General features: G+C 40.9%; 1 protein-coding gene across 1 annotated transcript in view; it reads left to right on the top strand.

Moving 5' to 3' along the window:
- The first annotated feature begins 2,762 nt into the window (after positions 1-2,762).
- The window catches only part of LOC148141176 (uncharacterized), an 85,550-nt gene continuing 68,375 nt past the window's right edge, over positions 2,763-19,937 (top strand). Inside the window, exons 1-4 of the mRNA XM_087977999.1 lie at positions 2,763-2,778; positions 3,358-3,605; positions 6,799-6,933; positions 15,709-15,792. Of these exons, the coding sequence (XP_087834125.1) occupies positions 2,763-2,778; positions 3,358-3,605; positions 6,799-6,933; positions 15,709-15,792 (483 nt within the window). The remainder of the gene's footprint in view (positions 2,779-3,357; positions 3,606-6,798; positions 6,934-15,708; positions 15,793-19,937) is intronic.

Raw genomic sequence — 19,937 nt, 5'->3', positions numbered from 1 at the left:
CCAGACCACAGGTTATATTACACCTGGACTACAGATTATGTTACTCCCAGACCACAGGTTATATTACTCCTGGAACACAGATTATATTACACCTAGACCACAGATTATATTACACCTTGACCACAGATTGTATTACACCCAGACCACAGGTTATATTACATCTGGACTACAGATTATGTTACTCCCAGACCACAGGTTATATTACTCCTAGAACACAGATTATATTACACCTAAACCACAGATTATATTACACCATGACCACAGATTAGACCACAGATTATATTTCACCTTGACCACAGGTTATATTACACCTGGACCACAGATTATATTACACCTTGACCACTGTTTGTATTATACCTAGACCACATATTATATTACACCTAGAACACAGATTATATTTCACCTGGTCCACAGGTTATATTACACCTGGACTACAGATTATATTTTACCTTGACCACAGATTATATTTCATCTTAACCACATATTATATTACACCTAGACCACGTATTATATTACACCTAGTTCACAGATTATATTACTCCTAGACCACAGATTATATTACAACTCGCCCACAGATTATATTACACCGTGACCACAGATTACATTACACCTAGACCACTGATTGTATTACTCCTAGAACACAGATTATATTACACCTTGACCACAGATTATATTACACCTAGACCACAGATTATGTTACACCTTGACCACAGATTATATTACTCCTAGACCACAGATTATATTACACTTTGACCACAGATTATATTACACATTGACCACAGATTAGATTACACCTTGACCACAGATTGTATTACACCCAGACCACAGGTTATATTACACCTGGACTACAGATTATGTTACTCCCAGACCACAGGTTATATTACTCCTGGAACACAGATTATATTACACCTAGACCACAGATTATATTACACCTTGACCACAGATTGTATTACACCCAGACCACAGGTTATATTACATCTGGACTACAGATTATGTTACTCCCAGACCACAGGTTATATTACTCCTAGAACACAGATTATATTACACCTAAACCACAGATTATATTACACCATGACCACAGATTAGACCACAGATTATATTTCACCTTGACCACAGGTTATATTACACCTGGACCACAGATTATATTACACCTTGACCACTGTTTGTATTATACCTAGACCACATATTATATTACACCTAGAACACAGATTATATTTCACCTGGTCCACAGGTTATATTACACCTGGACTACAGATTATATTTTACCTTGACCACAGATTATATTTCATCTTAACCACATATTATATTACTCCTAGACCACAGATTATATTACACCTAGACCACTGATTGTATTACTCCTAGAACACAGATTATATTACACCTTGACCACAGATTATATTACACGTAGACCACAGATTATGTTACACCTTGACCACAGATTATATTAGGAGAAAGTGAGGTCTGCAGATGCTGGAGATCAAAGTTGAAACTTTATTGCTGGAACAGCACAGCAGGTCAGGCAGCATCCAGGGAACAGGAGATTCGACGTTTCGGGCACAGGCCCTTCTTCAGGAATGAGCAGAGAGTGTTCAGCAGGAGAAGATAAAAGGTAGGGAGGAGGGACTTGGAGGAGGGGAGTTGGAAATGTGATAGGTGGAAAGAGGTCAAGGTGAGGGTGATAGGTCGGAGTAGGGTGGAGGCGGAGAGGTCAAGAAGAAGACTGCAGGTCAGGAAGGCGGTGCCGGGCTGGAAGGATCCGGCTGAGACAAGGTGGGGGGAGGGGGGATGAAGAAACTGGTGAAGTCCAAGTTCATCCCCTGCGGTTGGAGGGTTCCCAGTCGGAAGATAAGACGCTCCTCCTCCGACCGTCGGGTTGTTGTGGTTTGGCGGTGGATGAGTCCAATGACCTGCATATCCTCGGTGGAGTGGGAGGGGGAGTTGAAATGCTGTGCCACAGGTTGGTTGGGAAATTGCGGTCCTTTTCCCCCCTCCCCCCACCTTGTCTCAGCCGGATGCTGCCTGACCTGCTGTGCTGTTCCAGCAATAAAGTTTCAACACAGATTATATTACTCCTAGACCACAGATTATATTACACCTTGACCACAGATTATATTACACCTAGACCACAGGTTATATTACGCCTCGTCCACAGATTATATTACACCTAGACCACAGATTATATTACTCCTAGATCACAGATTAGATAACACCTTGACCACAGATTGTATTAGACCCAGACCACAGGTTATATTACACCTAGACCACAGGTTATATTACACCTGGGCCACAGATTACATTACACCTTTACCACAGATTATATTACTCCTAGAACACAGATTATTATTCATCTGGACCACAGATTATATTTCACCAAGAACGCAGATTATATTACACCTAGACCACAGATTATATTTTACCTTGACCACAGATTATATTTCACCTTGTTCACAGATTATATTTCACCTTAACCACAGATTATATTACACCTAGACCACAGGTTATATCGCACCTAGACCACAGATTATATTACACCTAGACCACAGGTTATGTTACACCTTGACTACAGATTATATTACTCCTAGACCACAGATTATATTTCACCTTGAACACAGATTGAAGTTAAAGTAATCAAGAAAGTGGATTAAAGCATGCATGTATATGCCAGAAAATGAAATGGAAATGTAACTTTTATATTTCCTTCACCACTTTAGAGAATGTCAGTTAAACCTTCAATAATACTCTCACTTTGAGCCAATCTTACAATGGGAGAGTCCCCCAGTAGGCCAGGTCTCTCTCATACATTTTTTGCATCTGGGTCAACTTTTGGGACAAATGTCCATGCATCTTGCAATTAATGCTTTAAAGATCCCCTAGATCCTTGCAAGAATATTACCCATCGACATAATTATTTTCCATCATATATCGGTTATACAAATAAATGGGAACTGCTTGTGGAAAGCTGTGCTGTAGGGACGCGCTGCCACCAATGGCAGTGCCATCAGTTCAGTTTCTGATCTCCTCAATCTTAGTGTCAACTCCACTTCACAACAGCCAGTTTTATCAAAATTACAAACGCAGAATGTAGGACTTTAAAATAAAAAACTGAATTACGTCCGTGAATGTTGGTCCAATTATCAGCGGTTCCTTTTTCAGTTGGTCTCCATTCTCTAATGTCCAACACCTGAATGCATCGATTAATATTCGCTCATAATACCTTTACACTACAACCAATATTTCCATATACTAAAACAAAATATATTTGACGAGAGGTAGGGTCACAGGACGTAGGCAAGTCCCATCAATGAGCCTTTTAAGTGATTTGCTGTTTGCTCCATTTGTGTGTTTGGTTGTTGCTAGGAGACCTGTTGAGTCCTTCCTCTGTCACGTCAAGGGCTGCTCTGGATGGAAGGGGAAGCGAGCAGCAGCAACAGCAGCCTCTGATTCTGGAACCCAGACCAAGGTGCATCATTCAAACCAGAAGAAAAACTACGCCAAGTGTTAAAGGAAACAGACACTCGGGTACCTCTATTGCTGAACAAGAAATGATGCTGTATTTGGCTCTGTTTCTCTTCCTGCCCTTCGCCACAGCCGCTCCTGCAGCCTTGGTAAGTGAGGGGCCAGCTGGAAGTACAGATTTATCTGATGAACACGGAGAAGACGACAGGACTGAAATAGGTGAGTTGCGGAGGTTTCAATCAACTTTGCGTTTTTGTGAAATAGATGTATTACGAATAATGTAAACAAAACACTGCAAAGTTCAAGGATATTGAATTGTCGGCGTGAGGTATGGGTAAAGTTAAAAATCACACAACACTCGGTTATCGTCCAACAGGTTTATTTGGAAGCACTAGCTTTCAGAGCGCTGCTCCTTGGTCAGGTGGTTGTGGGACCACCTGCATTCTGAAAGCTAGTGCTTCCAAATAAACCCGTTGTTATGTGATTGTTAACTTTGTACACCCCAGTCCAACACCGGCATCGCCAAATCATGAGGTATGTAACGAAGATGAAGCAGTGGGGTTGTGATATCTACTCAATGGAATACCATTTGTTTTGTATATAACTACATCCTTCCTACCCCGAGGGCATGAATAGAAACCAACAATGCTCTCAGCAGTAAAACGACCACTACAATTACAATGAAAGAGTTCAGCATCTAGCAGAGTGACTTAGATCACACTTAAAAGAGGGAGTGACTGACTCTCTTTAATATAAATACTACTGCTAATGTTGGAAGTAAACTTCTTGAAATTAAACAAAACTTTTGAAACCAGGAACAGCAGTTATTGGTTTGGATAGTCATAGGTAATGTTTGCAAGGATTGCTAGTATCTCTTAGTATAACACTGTTTTGATGTTAAGTATATTTTGATTTAATTTAAATACTACTGACTTATTCTTTTTTGTTTTGTTTTACAGATATAGGGAAGGAGGGCATCATTTTCATTGAGAGGGCACCTCTAGTTGGTTTTCAGCTCTATTGAAATCGTTTGTTACCTCAAGCCTACCACCTTGAATGCAACACAAGTGGTCATTTTTCAGTTAAATCTAAACTGTTGACGACAAAATCCATTTCGTGACCTCGTAGTAGCTGCCCCAGTGTCACAGCAGCTTCTTCATGACGTCACAAAGGCGCTGGGGCTGCCCTACCACCACTATCAGCCACTGTTCCCCATCAATAGTTACAAGAAACAAACTAATCTCAGTGAGGGTGAATGAAGCTCAGTGTTATGTGAGCAGTAGAATACCTGGCTCAATGATTTTCCTTACAGTGTGGAAATAGGCCCTTCGGCCCAACCAGAAAGTCTAATTTTAAAAGTCTTCTTACTGTCACAAACAATACTGGAAAGGTGCTCAGTGGATTAGATAAAAGTGCCATTTCAATTTTGAAGTGGTGTAATAAATATCTTGTGTGAGCTGGCTAGGGACAAAGCAGAAGGTAGTACTGAACAGCTATTTATCGGGAAGAAGAAACTACAGAGTGGTGTCTACAGAGGGTTTGGAAATAGAACCACAATCCTTTTATTTGTATGGTCTGGAGTTGTGTATACAGGGCATAATTTTAAAGAATGCAGATGACACAAAACTTGGAATGTAGAAATAATAATGTGGAGATATAATAGAATGGTGGTAGCGTTGTTGGACTTCAGTTAATCAGAGAGAGACAAGAGAATTTGGGCTTGTATTCATACAGTGAGAACAATAAAGTAAGATTTAATATAGTTCACATTCTGAATGGTTTTGATACGAGTAAACCAGGACAATCTATTCCCACTGATAGGCGAGTTAGTTAGCATACATTAAGGTAACATAGTCAGAGAGGTGATGAGAATTTTTAAAATGCAATGAATTATTATGTGGCATCTGAAAGGGTGATGGAAGGAAATTCAATAGTAATTATTAAAAGCGAATTGGATAAATATTTGTGGACAAATTTGGAGCTCAACGAGGAAAGAGAGCAATAGAATGGGACAATTGAATATCATTTTCATTTATCTTTCCTTGACATATATGATGGTCAAATTGCTTCTGCTTGTACTGTATGATTTTATGAAGTTTGAGCAGTTTGCATTGGCAATCTGCATCTCTGAAAACTGAGATGTAATTACCATGTAGTTTAACTTTGGTCTTAATGAGACACCTTGTAAGACATATCTGAAGAGTTTTTCAATAAGTGATAATCTATTTTAAAAATGCAAGTTGCCATGGTGTTATCATGTATGCATGATGTGCTCACCTGCCTACCTGAATTTAAAGCCCAAATTTGTCAATATTAGTCACTAATGTCAGGTCAAAGTAATTGAATAAATTACTATAATCTACTTTAACATTTATGGGGGATTTCACCATCGAGACTATAGACTGAAATCCTGTTCCTTACGTATGGAGAGTATAATTCATTCTTCCTCTTCAAAGATTCTGAAGAGGAGATATAACGTTTTGGACATTTAGTTCTCTTGATTTGCTGTAGTTCAGTAATCTCACCACTAAGATTGCAGCAGTTCAAAAAGATAGTACATCACCATCTTCAGAAGGGCAATTTGGGACAGGCAATAAGTCTTGCCAATAAAGCTCACATATAGAATATAGAACATTACATCCCCTGAATAAATTTTAAAAAAGTAATGTTCAGCTTGAAACTTGGGGTCAACTTCATAGTTTTGTGTGTATCACTCTTCTCGAGATTATTTCTGGGTTCTTTTCCCTCGGTCACATTATGGCACTAAATAGTTCTATTTAAAATGTTATTGTTTTGAGGATGCAGAATGTGAAACACAAATACCAGCCAAAAATTCATTTTAATTGATTTTCATTCCCCTGTGCAAATGCACAAACAATTGTGACAGGACATTGTATGTGAGGCAATTGAATGCAATGGAGAGCCTCCATGCTACTCAATCCCAATCTTATATGTGTTATTAAGGAAAGATGTTGAGTGTAGACTTTCTCAAAGGGAAAGAACAAACACTACTGCAATACTAAAACCAGACTGGGTGATCAGGAGTAGCTTGTCTATATGCCTGTTCATTGTGTAGCCTAGGAAAGCTATCCAAAGCACAATGGAGGAAATCAAATGACTTTATCCTATCAAACATTTAAGATTATGCTTATTTATTTTTTAAAACTTTGCTGTTTTCTATTTTTCACAAGATAGATCCTCTTTGTGTTTGGGTTTAGCTTGCGAGGATCTGATAGTACTCTTTACCGTCTTTTTAATTATTGATGAAACATCTGCAGTGATATCACAAGTAATAAATGTGATTCATTTCTAATTTTTTTGGAATATTGTGCAATATTTCAGGAGGCTAAAAGTGACTCAGATGGTTTTGTAAAGGTGGTTGATTTTGACAGCCTGCCCTTAAATTACCACGATGAGGAAAATGAAGAAGAACTGGTTGGAGACAAAATCTTCCACAAATATGAAAAAATCGATAAGGTAAGCAAAGATCATATTGATGCAATAGGGGAGATTAATAATAGGGTCACAAATTCAAAATGTGTTTGATTTATGATCAGCAGTAACCTTCTGCTTGTGAAAGTACACCTGGCTTCAAAGGGCCAATTAAAAATTTAAGATTTTGTCTTGTAGAACAGGAATGAATGTAAAACATTGGGCACAAAAATGAATGGGAAAACTTTTAATAGCATGATAGTAGGATCCCCACTAAAAATACATCCTGGGCTACCTTTGACCAGAAACCCAAGTGGACACACCATGTTAATACAGTGGCTACAAGAGCAGGTCAGAAGCTAGGAATACTGCAGCAAGTAACTCACCTCTTGACTCCCCAAAGCCTGTATACCACTTACAAGGCACAAGTGAGGGGTGTGATGGAATACTCCCTACTTGCCTGGATGAGTACAGCTCCAAAAACACTCAAGAAGCTTGACACAATTTAGGACAAAGCAGCCCACTTGACTGGCGCCACATGCACAAATATTCAGTCATTTCATCACCGAACTCACCGATGCTTTCATCACCAGTACTATCTATAAGATGCACTGCAGAAATTTGCTAAAAGTTTTTGTACAGCATTTCCAAACCCTCGACCACTTCTGCAAGGGCAATGACAGCAGATGCTTAGCAATGCTGCCATCTGCAAGGTGCCCCCTAGCCACTCTCAGCTTGACTTCGAAATGTATTAGGCAGAAATGGGTACTGCAGATGCTGGAGATTAGAGTCAAGCCTGATGAAGGGCTTTTGCCTCAAACGTCAATTTTCTTGCTCCTCAAATGCTACCTGACTTGCTGTACTTTTCTAGCACCACTCTAGTCTTGACTTAGAAATGTATTGCCTTTCTTTCACTGTCACTGGGTCAAAATCCTGGAATTCCCTCTCTAAGAGCATTGTCGGTGTACCTATAGCACGTGGACAGCAGCGATTCAAGAAGACAGTTCATTATAATCTTCACCAGGTCAACTAGAGATGGGCACTAAGTGCTGGCCTAGCCAGAGATGCCTATGTCCAGTGACCGACTAAATTAATATAAAGATAATTAACTGGAATGAGGCCAGTGTTGGCTGGAGTGAATTTGTAAAAGAAGTAAGCAGAAAAGACAGTTGATGAGAAATTGTAGATGTTTAAGAAAATAGTATGTCACTCCAACAAAGGTATAGATCAGTGAGGAAAAAGGATTCTAAAAACCAACCATGGTTAATCAAGAAAGTTAAAGATAATCTCAAATTGAAAGAATAAACATATAATTGGAAAAGATTAGAAGTAAGACAGAGAATAAGGAACATTTGAAAAACCAAGAAAAGGTGACTAAAAACAAAAGGGAGAAAATAAGCTCTGAGGATAAACTAACATATAATATAAAAAAGATCATTAAGATATTCTTTAAAATTATAAAAAGGAAGAGAGAGGCCAAAGTGAATATTGGCACCAGCAGAGTGTGCACTGCAGGGCAAGAGTTATAGCTGGGGGCAGGGAAATTATGATGTAGTGAGGCATGACTTAGGATGCGTGGCTTGGAAAAGTAGGCTTCAAGGCATGGGCACAATTGATATGTGGAGCTTGTTCAAGGAGCAACTATTGAGTGTCCTTGATAAGTATGTACCTGTCAGGCAGGGAGGAAAGGGTCATGTGAGGGAGCCGAGGTTTAATAAGGAATTGGAATCCCTTGTTAAATGGAAGAGGGCGGCCTATGTAAAGATGAGGCGTGAAGGTTCAATTGGGGCGATTGAGAGTTATAAGGTAGCCAGGAAGGACCTGAAGAGAGAGCTAAGAGCAGCAAGGAGGGGACATGAAAGGTCCTTAGTTGGTAGGATTAGGGAAAACCCTAAGGCTTTCTATAGGTATGTCAGGAATAAAAGAATGACTAGGGTAGGAATAGGTCCAGTCAAGGATAGTAGTGAGAAGTTGCATGTGGAGGCTGAAGAGATTGGTGAGACACTGAATGAATACTTTTCGTCAGTATTCACTCAGGAATAGGACATTGTTGTCGATGTGAATACTGAGTCACAATTAAGTAGAATGAATGGCTTTGAGGTATGTAGGGAAGAGGTGTTGGAAATTCTGGAAAGGGTGAAAATAGATAAGTCCCCTGGGCCTGATGGCATTTATCCTAGGAATCTCTGGGAAGCAAGGGAGGAGATTGCAGAGCCATTGGCCTTGATTTTTATGTCCTCGTTGTCTACAGTAATGCCAGAAGACTGGAGGCTAGCAAATGTGGTTCCCTTGTTCAAAAAGGGGAGTAGGGATAACCCTAGTAACTATAGGCCGGTGAGTCTCACTTCTGTTGTGGGCAAAGTCTTAGAGAGAATTGTAAGGGATAGGATTTATGAACATCTGGTTAGGAATAATGTGATCAAGGATAGTCAGCATGGTTTTGTGAAGGGTAGGTCGTGCCTCACAAACCTTATTGAATTCTTTGAGAAGGTGACTAAGGAGGTGGACGAGGGGAAAGCGGTAGATGTGGTGTATATGGATTTTAGTAAGGCATTTGATAAGGTTCCCCATGGTAGGTTACTTCAAAACATACGGAGGTATGGCATTGAGGGTGAGCTGGAGGTTTGGATTAGGAATTGGCTGGCTGGAAGAAGACAGAGGGTAGTCGTTGATGGCAAAGGTTCATCTTGGAGTGCCGTTACTAGCGGTGTTCTGCAAGGATCTGTTTTGGGACCATTGCTGTTTGTCATTTTTATAAATGACCTGGAGGAGGGGCTAGAAGGTTGGGTGAGCAAGTTTGCGGATGATACGAAAGTCGGAGGAGTTGTTGACAGTGAGGAAGGATGTGGCAGGTTACAGCGGGATATAGATAAGCTGCAGAACTGGGCAGAAAGGTGACATATGGAGTTCAATGTAGCTAAGTGTGAGGTGATTCACTTTGGTAAGAGTAACAAAAAGATGGAGTACTGGGCTAATGGTCGGATACTTGGTAGTGTGGATGAGCAGAGGGATCTTGGTGTCCATGTACACAGATCTTTGAAAGTTGCCACCCAGGTAAATAGTACGGTGAAGAAGGCATATGGCGTACTGGCTTTTATTGGTAGAGGAATTGAGTTCCGGAGTACTGAGGTCATGTTGCAGTTGTATAAGACTCTGGTGCGGCCGCATCTGGAGTATTGTGTGCAGTTTTGGTCGCCATACTATAGGAAGGATGTGGAGGCACTGGAATGGGTGCAGAGGAGGTTTACCAGGATGTTGCCTGGTATGGTAGGAAGATCGTATGAGGAAAGGCTGAGGCACTTGGGGTTGTTTTCATTGGAGAAAAGAAGGTTTAGGGGTGACTTGATAGAGGTGTACAAGATGATTAGGGGTTTAGATAGGGTTGACCGTGAGAACCTTTTTCCACGTATGGAGTCAGCTATTACGAGGGGGCATAGCTTTAAATTAAGGGGAGAGGTAGGTATAGGACAGATGTTAGGGGTAGGTTCTTTACTCAGCGAGTTGTGAGTTCATGGAATGCACTGCCAGTAGCAGTGGTGGACTCTCCCTCTTTATGGGCATTTAAGTGGGCATTGGATAGGCATATGGAGGATAGTGGGCTAGTGTAGGTTAGGTGGGCTTGGATCGGTGCAACATCGAGGGCCAAGGGCCTGTACTGCGCTGTATTCTTCTATGTTCTATGTTCTATAAGGTCACCCTTCAGCCTCCAACGTTCCAGATAAAACAGCCCCAGCCTATTCAGCCTCTCCCTATAACTCAAATCCTCCAACCCTGGCAACATCTTTGTAAATCTTGTCTGAACCCTTTCAAGTTTCACAGCATCTTTCCGATAGGAAGGAGACCAGAATTGCATGCAATATTCCAACAGTGGCCTAACCAATGTCCTGTACAGCCGCAACATGACCTCCCAACTCCTGTACTCAATACTCTGACCAATAAAGGAAAGCATACCAAACATCATCTTCACTATCATATCTACCTGCGACTCCACTTTCAAGGAGCAATGAACCAAGGTCTCTTTGTTCAGCAAACACTCCCTAGGACCTTACCATTAAGTGTATAAGTCCTGTGAAGATTTGTTTTCCCAAAATGCAGAACCTCGCATTTATCTGAATTAAACTCCATCTGCCACTTCTCAGCCCATTGGCCCATCTGGTCCAGATCCTGTTGTAATCTGAGGCAACCCTCTTCGCTGTCCACTACACCTCCAATTTTGGTGTCATCTGCAAACTTACTAACTGTACCTCTTCTGCTCACATCCAAATCATTTATGTAAATGACAAAAAGTAGAGGACCCAGCACCCATCCTTGTGGCACTCCACTGGTCACAGGCTTCCAGTATGTAAAACAACCCTCCACCACCACCCTGTGTCTTCTACCTTTGAGCCAGTTCTGTATCCAAATGACTAGTTCTCCCTGTATTCCATGAGATCTAACCTTGCTAATCAGTCTTCCATGGGGAACCTTGTTGAATGCCTTACTGAAGTCCATATCGATCACATCTACTGATCTGCCCTCATCAATCTTCTTTGTTACTTCTTCAAAAAACTCAATCAAGTTTGTGAGACATGATTTCCCACGCACAAAACCATGTTGACTATCCCTAACCAGTTCTTGCCTTTCCAAATACATGTACATCCTGTCCCTCAGGATTCCCTTCAACAACGTGCCCACCACTGAGATCAGGCCGACCGGTCTATAGTTCCCTGGCTTGTCTTTACCGCCCTTCTTAAACAGTGGCACCACGTTTGCCAACCTCCAGTCTTCCGGCACCTCACCTGTGACTATTGATGATACAAATATCTCAGCAAGAGGCCCAGCAATCACAGAGTTCTCTGGTACACCTGATCAGGTCCTGGGGATTTATCGACCTTTAACTGTTTCAAGATACCCAGCACTTCCTCCTCTGAAATCTGGACATTTTGCAAGATGTCACTATCTATTTTCCTACAGTCTATATCTTCCATATCCTTTTCCACAGTAAATACTGATGCAAAATAGTCATTTAGCATCTCCCCCCCCCCCCCCCCCCATTTTCTGTGGCTCCACACAAAGGCCGCCTTGCTGATCTTTGAGGGGCCCTATTCACTCCCTGGTTACCCTTTTGTCCTTAATATATTTGTAAACACCCTTTGGATTCTCCTTAATTCTATTTGCCAAAGCTATCTCATGTCCCCTTTTTGCCCTCCTGATTTCCTTCTTAAGTATACTCCTACTTCCTTTATACTCTTCTAAGGATTCACTCGATCTATCCTGTCTGTACCTTACATATGCTTCCTTCTTGTTCTTAACCAAACTCTCAATTTCTTTAGTCATCCAGCATTCCCTATACCTACCAGCCTTCCCTTTCACCCTGACAGGAATATACTTTCTCTGGATGCTTGTTATCTCATTTCTGAAGGCTTCCCATTTTCCAGCCATCCCTTTACCTGCGAACATCTGCCTCCAATCAGCTTTCGAAAGTCCTTGCCTAATACCATCAAAATTGGAGGCTTGGGATCAGGAAGAGTGAGTTTTTTTTTAAATTCATTCATGGGATGTGGGTATTGCTGATTAGTCCATCACTTCATACCCATCCTGAATTATCCTGAGAAGGGGGTTGTGACATATTTTATTTGGGGTGCAAGGATACATGCTGCAGAATTCATAGTTTATGAATTTGGACACAGTATTTATATGGCCGGTCAAGTTTAATTTCTGGTCAGCAGTAATCCCAGGATATTGATAGTGAGGGATGCAGTGATGATAATTCCATGGAATGTCAAAGGCTGTGATTATTTTCTGTCTTGATGAAGATGGTCTTTGCTTGATAGTTGTATTTCCTGAACATTACTTGCTAGTATGATTTGAACTGGTGATGGAGCAGAGAATGGAGGTCAGCAGAGACGTTGAAAAGTGAAAACTTACTCTCATACTCTATTTTTCCCCCTTTAATCAATTCCTTTGTCCTCCTTTGTTGAAGTCTGAACTTCTCCCAATCCTCAGGTCAGCTGCTCTTTTTGGTTGATTAATATGCCCCTTCCAAGGGTCTATTGCTATCCTTAATTTCCTTTGCTACCAAGGGCTGAGCCACCTTTCCCATTTAATTTTTGTGCCAGGCAGGAATAAACAATTGTTGCATTTCAAAGTTTGTGAGAAGATTTGTAGCTCGGGTGCTCGTTGCTGTGGTTCTGTTCTCCGAGCTGGAAGTTTTTGTTGCAAACGTTTCGTCCCCTGTCTAGGTGACATCCTCTGTGCTTGGGAGCCTCCTGTGAAGCGCTTCTGTGGTGTTTCCTCCAGCATTTATAGTGGCCTGTCCCTGCCGCTTCCAGTTGTCAGTTTCAGCTGTCCGCTGTAGTGGCCGGTATATTAGGTCCAGGTCTATGTGTTTGTTGATGGAGTTTGTGGATGAGTGCCAAGCTTCTAGGAATTCCCTGGCTGTTCTTTGTTTCGCTTGCCCTATAATGGTAGTGTTGTCCCAGTCAAATTCATGTTGCTTGTCGTCTGCGTGTGTGGCTACTAGGGATAGCTGGTCGTGTCGTTTCATGGCTAGTTGATGTTCGTGGATGCGGATCGTTAGCTGTCTTCCTGTTTGTCCTATATAGTGTTTTGTGCAGTCCTTGCATTGGATTTTGTACACTACAAAATCCCATGCAAGGACTGCACACAACACTATATAGGACAAACAGGAAGACAGCTAACGATCCGCATCCACGAACATCAACTAGCCACGAAACGACACGACCAGCTATCCCTAGTAGCCACACACGCAGACGACAAGCAACATGAATTTGACTGGGACAACACTACCATTATAGGGCAAGCGAAACAAAGAACAGCCAGGGAATTCCTAGAAGCTTGGTACTCATCCACAAACTCCATCAACAAACACATAGACCTGGACCCAATATACCGGCCACTACAGCGGACAGCTGAAACTGACAACTGGAAGCGGCAGGGACAGGCCATTATAAATGCCGGAGGAAACACCACAGAAGCGCTTCACAGGAGGCTCCCAAGCATTGAGGATGTCACCTAGACAGGGGACGAAACGTTTGCAACAAAAACTTCCAGCTCGGCGAACAGAACCACAGCAATTGTTGCATGTCCTCTATGCACGCTTTAAATGTTTGCCATTGCTTATCTACTGTCATCCCTTTTAAGTAACGCTCCCTAATTTATCATAGCTAGCTTTCGCCTTATATCTTTGTAACTTCCTCTATTTAGATTCACTCTTCATCAACTTAAATTTACATAAAACTTTGCTACTCCTATCCAACTTGCGACAATTCGTTTTGATGCATTATCCTGGTTTAGCTATTTTACATTTCTCATAATTATTTGCAGTTCCCTCTTTACTCACAAGTGTATCTAGTCCCACAAGCCTTCCTGACATTGATGAGCCAAATTTTGAGCTTTTGCACATCTTTGGTTTAATCACTGCACTACTGGCATCAATGGCTTCCCCCTAAACTTTAGGATTACATGTTTTAACTTCTCCATGCCACTCCTTCTTTTACAGCATTCATGATTCACAAAGTTTTGGTAACTTGTGACCTTATAGAGGTTAATGAAATCATGAGGGAATAGCCAAGTTCTTTTCCTTGGGGTGAGGGAGTCAAAAACTATAGGGCATAGATTTAAGGTGAGAGGGGTAAGATATAAAAAGAATCTCAAGGGCAACTTTTTCACACACAAGGTGATGTGTAATGAAATAAGCTTCCAGAGGAAGTGGTGGAGGCTGGTACAATTCCAACATTTAAAAAGCATCTGAATGGGTTTATGAATAGGAAGGACTTAGAGGGATATGGGCCTAAAGCTGGCAAATGGTACTAGATTTATTTAGGATGTCTAGTCGGCATGGACAAGTTAGACTGAAGAGTCTGTTTCCGTGCTGTATATCTCTATGACTCTCCTTCATTAGCTTAGTGTCAAATTTTGTTTGATAATGCTCCTGCAAAGTGCCTTGGAACTTTGTGTTCTGAAACTGATTTCTAAATGTAAGCTGCTGTTTATTTAATGATTTTTAAACTCATTGGATACAAATCTATGCTCTCAAATTTTAACATTTTGAATTTCTGATTCTGTCAGTTTGGATTGAAGAGCAAGAAAGTTTCCACATTTTGCAAACAATAAGCATCAAAAGTAATGTGTGTTTTGCAGTTCATAAATTTATTGTAGTGTTATTAGGCTAGTTTTATTCATTAAAACCCAAGGAAGGCTTATGTGGGAAATGTAGATGACTGGTGCATGGTTTGAAACAATTTTTGGGTGATATAGAGGTAGTTGCATCAATCTGTATCTGATGACTTGTATGAGGAATAAATTGACTACTAGTTCCAAAAATAATTCAGCATAGTAGTAAAAATTTGCATTTATAAACTCATTTGCTAACATGATCAATTAATTTTAAAGGAGAAAGTGAGGACTGCAGATGCTGGAGATCAGAGCTGAAAATGTGTTGCTGGAAAAGCACAGCAGGTCAAGCAGCATCGAAGGAGCAGGACAATCGACGTTTCGGGCATGAGCCCTTCTTCAGGAAGGGCTCATTCCTGAAGAAGGGCTCATGCCCGAAACGTTGATTCTCCTGCTCCTTGGATGCTGCCTGACTTGCTGCGCTTTTCCAGCAACACATTTTCAGCAATTAAATTTAAAGACTGAAAAAAATATTCTGCTGGTTTTGCTTACCTGAATTTATCTGGATTAAATGTTAATTCAAAATCTTTCACATAATCTAATATATAAATTGATAGCATTAAATAACTTTTTACTGGCAAGCCTATTATATGGGAATTTGCTCAGAACACTTGTTTTATTCTATGCTTTCTTATTATGTTTTAGGAAACTGACGACATTACTGGAGATACGATCCTTTCAGAGAGGGAAGTTATTGAGGAGGATGATGATGATTTTCCTGAGAGAAGGGTTTGTAAACCATTATAATGCATAATAAGCAGTGACTCCTGTTAAATGTAACATTTTTAGATGTTGGCCAATGACTGACTTACTTTGGAGACAGAAGCTGACCGTGTTCAATTAAGTGTAAAGTGACTGCATGCTAAGAAAGCAAGTTAAGAGCCATTTGATGCGCCTATGCAGATAATGATTTGAGTGTCTGTCCCTGCATGCAAAGAAACCTGGCTGAAGTATGCAAACCTTGGTGGGGAAGCTGGGGGAGGTGGGGGGCATGAGCTCCAAAGTAAAATGCTGAAGAGGTGGAATGATGTGTAAGGGCAGGCATGATGTTATGATGAGGCTGGTTATTTGCAGCTGTTGACTTGCGTGGATAAAAGGTCAAGGAGGATAGTGGCCATTGTTTTGAGGAAGCAGTTGGACAATAGCAAGGACAAGCACTCGGTGTGGTGCAGCTGCCAGATATCTGCACGTTTTACTATCTGCTTTCTTGGGAAAGTGAAGTAAACTGGAAGTGGCATGCAAATAAAATGATTTGAGGCTTTAATGAGATGCAAATGCATGGAATTAATCTAGTCGCCACTCAATAGCAAGATGTCACCATTTAAGGCTTAAGGGGGGAAAATTGGAAAAGATTTTCTCAACATTGAGATTCTGATTTTTTTTCATTCTGACCTTTTTTTTCACCTTTCTCACAATTCGTCCTGCCATGCCAAGGAGGGGAAAGTTCCATCTATTGACTTGACCAGATAAAAGAATGGGATATCATAAAATTCACTTTGTGGTTAATTTGTGATTATTTAACATACAAAATGGACTTTCAATAGAAACATGTGGATGAAAAAAATGTGGATGGAATCAATTAGGAGAAACATGTGGGCGGCACGGTGGCACAGTGGTTAGCACAGTGGCCTCACAGCGCCAGAGACCCGGGTGTTCAATTCTCACCTCAGGCGACTGACTGTGTGGAGTTTGCACATTCTCCCCGTGTCTGCGTGGGTTTCCTCTGGGTGCTCCGGTTTCCTCCCACAGTCCAAAGATGTGCAGGTCAGGTGAATTGGCCAGGCTAAATTGCCCGTAATGTTAGGTAAGGGGTAAATGTAGGGGTATGGGTTAGTTGCGCTTCGGCGGGGCGGTGTGGACTTGTTGGGCCGAAGGGCCTGTTTCCACACTGTAAGTAATCTAATCTAATCTAATCTAATGTGGATGGAATCAATTGGGAGAAACATGTGGATGGAATCAATTGGGAAGCAACTAGATGCTGCAATGGAGGATTTAGGGTCCAAGCTTGAGCAAGATGTAATCAGTGACACATTTACATTGTGTTTCATTAACATTCTCATTACACATTGACATATACAAGCTCAGTAAAAACACCTGCAAGGCTTTATAGGATGACAGAATTCCTTTAATACTAAATATTGGTTTTCGCCAGATAAATCAAAAGGATTTAATTAGTGTTTAATGGGCTGAAGCCATCCAAGCCTGGAACTTCAGGTTTTCCAAGGTCCCCAGAAAGAAATAAAGAGTCCACATCAGGAAGGCTTGAAATTGGGAATGTGACTAAACACAAAACTAAGAAGAATGAATAGTGGCTATGGTTTTATAGCCCAAGTCAGAATAATGGAGCTTTGTTAGTAAAAAATCAATATTCAATTCTGTCAAATTCTAACTATGCATAATACACATTATGACAAGGATGGGTAGAATACAAATAACTTATGCACAGATTTTGCTTTGTTTGTTACATTGAATCCATGTATAACAATGAAGTATTGATAAATTTTCAGAGTCCATATTTGTTTTTCCTCCATTGATCGCTTCTTAAGGCTGTGAATCCTGCTGAGGTAATTTCTTGACTAAGTAGCTATTCTTTGTTTAAGGCCTTGACCAGTAAGCTCTGGAGAGGTGTGGAATTGGGTGAAGACCACCAAAATCAGAATTTACATATATAACATTTTAGTGGAGAGAAGCAGTTAGAGAGTGTTGAAACCACTTGAGGCACATCTTCCATTTACCTACTTCACCTGTCTTGAGTCTAATTCTCTGCACAACATCCGCTATACAGCTGAGTCCAGCTAATTACGTAAGGGAGAAGCATTGGAACTGGAACTTTGTGGCTTATATGCTGTATTACATTACCTTATCTGAAACATGCTTTGTCAGTACTTTTAAATATAAAATGCTGGATTTATTTTGATAGAAGCAGATAGAAAATGCTGCTCTATCGCAATTTTAATTTTAGGAATTAATGCTATTTATTGAAACCAACAATTCTCTCTACAGCTGTTTGCTGTTTTATATTATCAAAGGTGAGCAGGAGTGAATTATAAGGATGGTATTTCATTAAGTCATAAATAATTAAGAGTAAACCTATACCATAAATATTGATATTAATCTTTCACTCACCGATATAAATGAGAGGTATACTTTATTGATAGTCTGCTTAGGTAGCTGCATTTAAAAAAAAATTATTCTCATGGATCTGAATCAGAGATGAGTTTAGAACATAGAACATAGAACATAGAAGAATACAGCGCAGTACAGGCCCTTCGGCCCTCGATGTTGCGCCGATCCAAGCCCACCTAACCTACACTAGCCCACTATCCTCCATATGCCTATCCAATGCCCACTTAAATGCCCATAATGAGGGAGAGTCCACCACTGCTACTGGCAGGGCATTCCATGAACTCACGACTCGCTGAGTAAACAACCTACCCCTAACATCTGTCCTATACCTACCCCCCCTTAATTTAAAGCTATGCCCCCTTGAACTTTACTTGAACTTTACACCTCATGTAGGTCAGATTGAAAAAAATGGGACATTTAAGGAAAGAATTATGACATTAAGTAGCAGTAGAGGGTCAGAGCAACTAAATCTTCACTTATTCATGTGTACTTTGCTCAGAGGAAGGTTCCTGGTTCACTATCTGCTGATGCTTTAACCTGAGCCTAAGACCTTCTTCCTCTCTGTCAACCACCTGGCCAATCTTCATGTCACCTGCAAACTTACACATCATCATCCCCACCCCACCCTATGTCTTCATCTACATCATTTATATATATCATGAACAATAAGGGACTCAGCACTGATCCCTGTAGTATACCACTGGACACTGGCCTCCAATCACACAAACAGTCTTTTACCATCAGTGATCATTTGGTATTGTTTGTTACTCTCTCAGAAGCAGGGTGTGAAGGCAGGCTCTAAGTGAGTATTGAGAAGGTTTGTAGCTCAGGTTGAGGTTTTGGATGTAGTTTTGCTCGCTGAGCTTGAAGGTTCATTTCCAGACATTTCGTCACCCTACTAGGTAACATCTTCAGTGGGCCTCAGGCGAAGCACTGCTGAAAATTCCTGCTTTCTATTTATATGTTTGGGTTTCTTTGGATTGTTGATGTTATTTTCTGTGGTGAAGTCTCTTCCTGTTCCTTTTCTCAGGGGGTGGTATATGGGGTCTAACTCGATTTGTTTGTTGATAGAGTTCTGGTTGGAATGCCATGCTTCTAGGAATTCTCATGCTTGTCTTTGTTTGGCTTGTCCTAGGATGGATGTGTTGTGCCAGTCAAAGTGGTGTCCTTCCTCATCCGTATGTGAGGATACTAGTGAGAAAGGGTCATGTCTTTTTGTGGCTAGTTGGTGTTCATGTATCCTGGTGGTTAGTTTTGTCCAGTGCAGTTTGTTACAGTCCTTCCATGGTATTTTGTGAATTACATTAGTTTTGCTTGTTGTCTGTATAGGGTCTTTCAAGTTCATTAGCTGCTGTTTTAGTGTGTTGGAGGGTTTGTGGGCTACCATGATGCCAAGGGGTCTGAGTAGTCTGGCAGTCATTTCCGATATGTCTTTGATGTAGAGGAGAGTGGCTAGGGTTTCTGGATGTGTTTTGTCTGCGCGTTTGGGTTTGTTGTTGAGAAATCGGGCTGTGTTCATTGGGTACCCATTCTTTTTGAAAACATGGTATAGGTGATTTTCCTCTGCTCTGTGTAGTTCCTCTGTGCTGCGGTGTGTGTTGGCTCATTGAAATAATGTTCTAATGCAGCTTCGTTTGTGGGTGTTGGATGATTGCTTCTGTAGTTCAATATTTGGTCCGTATGTGTTGTTTTCCTGTAGACACTGGTCTGAAGTTCCCCATTGGCTGTTCACTCTACTGTGACATCTA

The sequence above is a fragment of the Chiloscyllium plagiosum genome, unplaced genomic scaffold (assembly GCF_037043375.1).
Source record: "Chiloscyllium plagiosum isolate Xiang-an unplaced genomic scaffold, Cpla_swu_hap1 HiC_scaffold_33, whole genome shotgun sequence".
Taxonomy (NCBI): domain Eukaryota; kingdom Metazoa; phylum Chordata; class Chondrichthyes; order Orectolobiformes; family Hemiscylliidae; genus Chiloscyllium; species Chiloscyllium plagiosum.
Note: the sequence above shows the minus strand (reverse complement) of the source record. Positions and strands in the feature narration are given on the sequence as shown.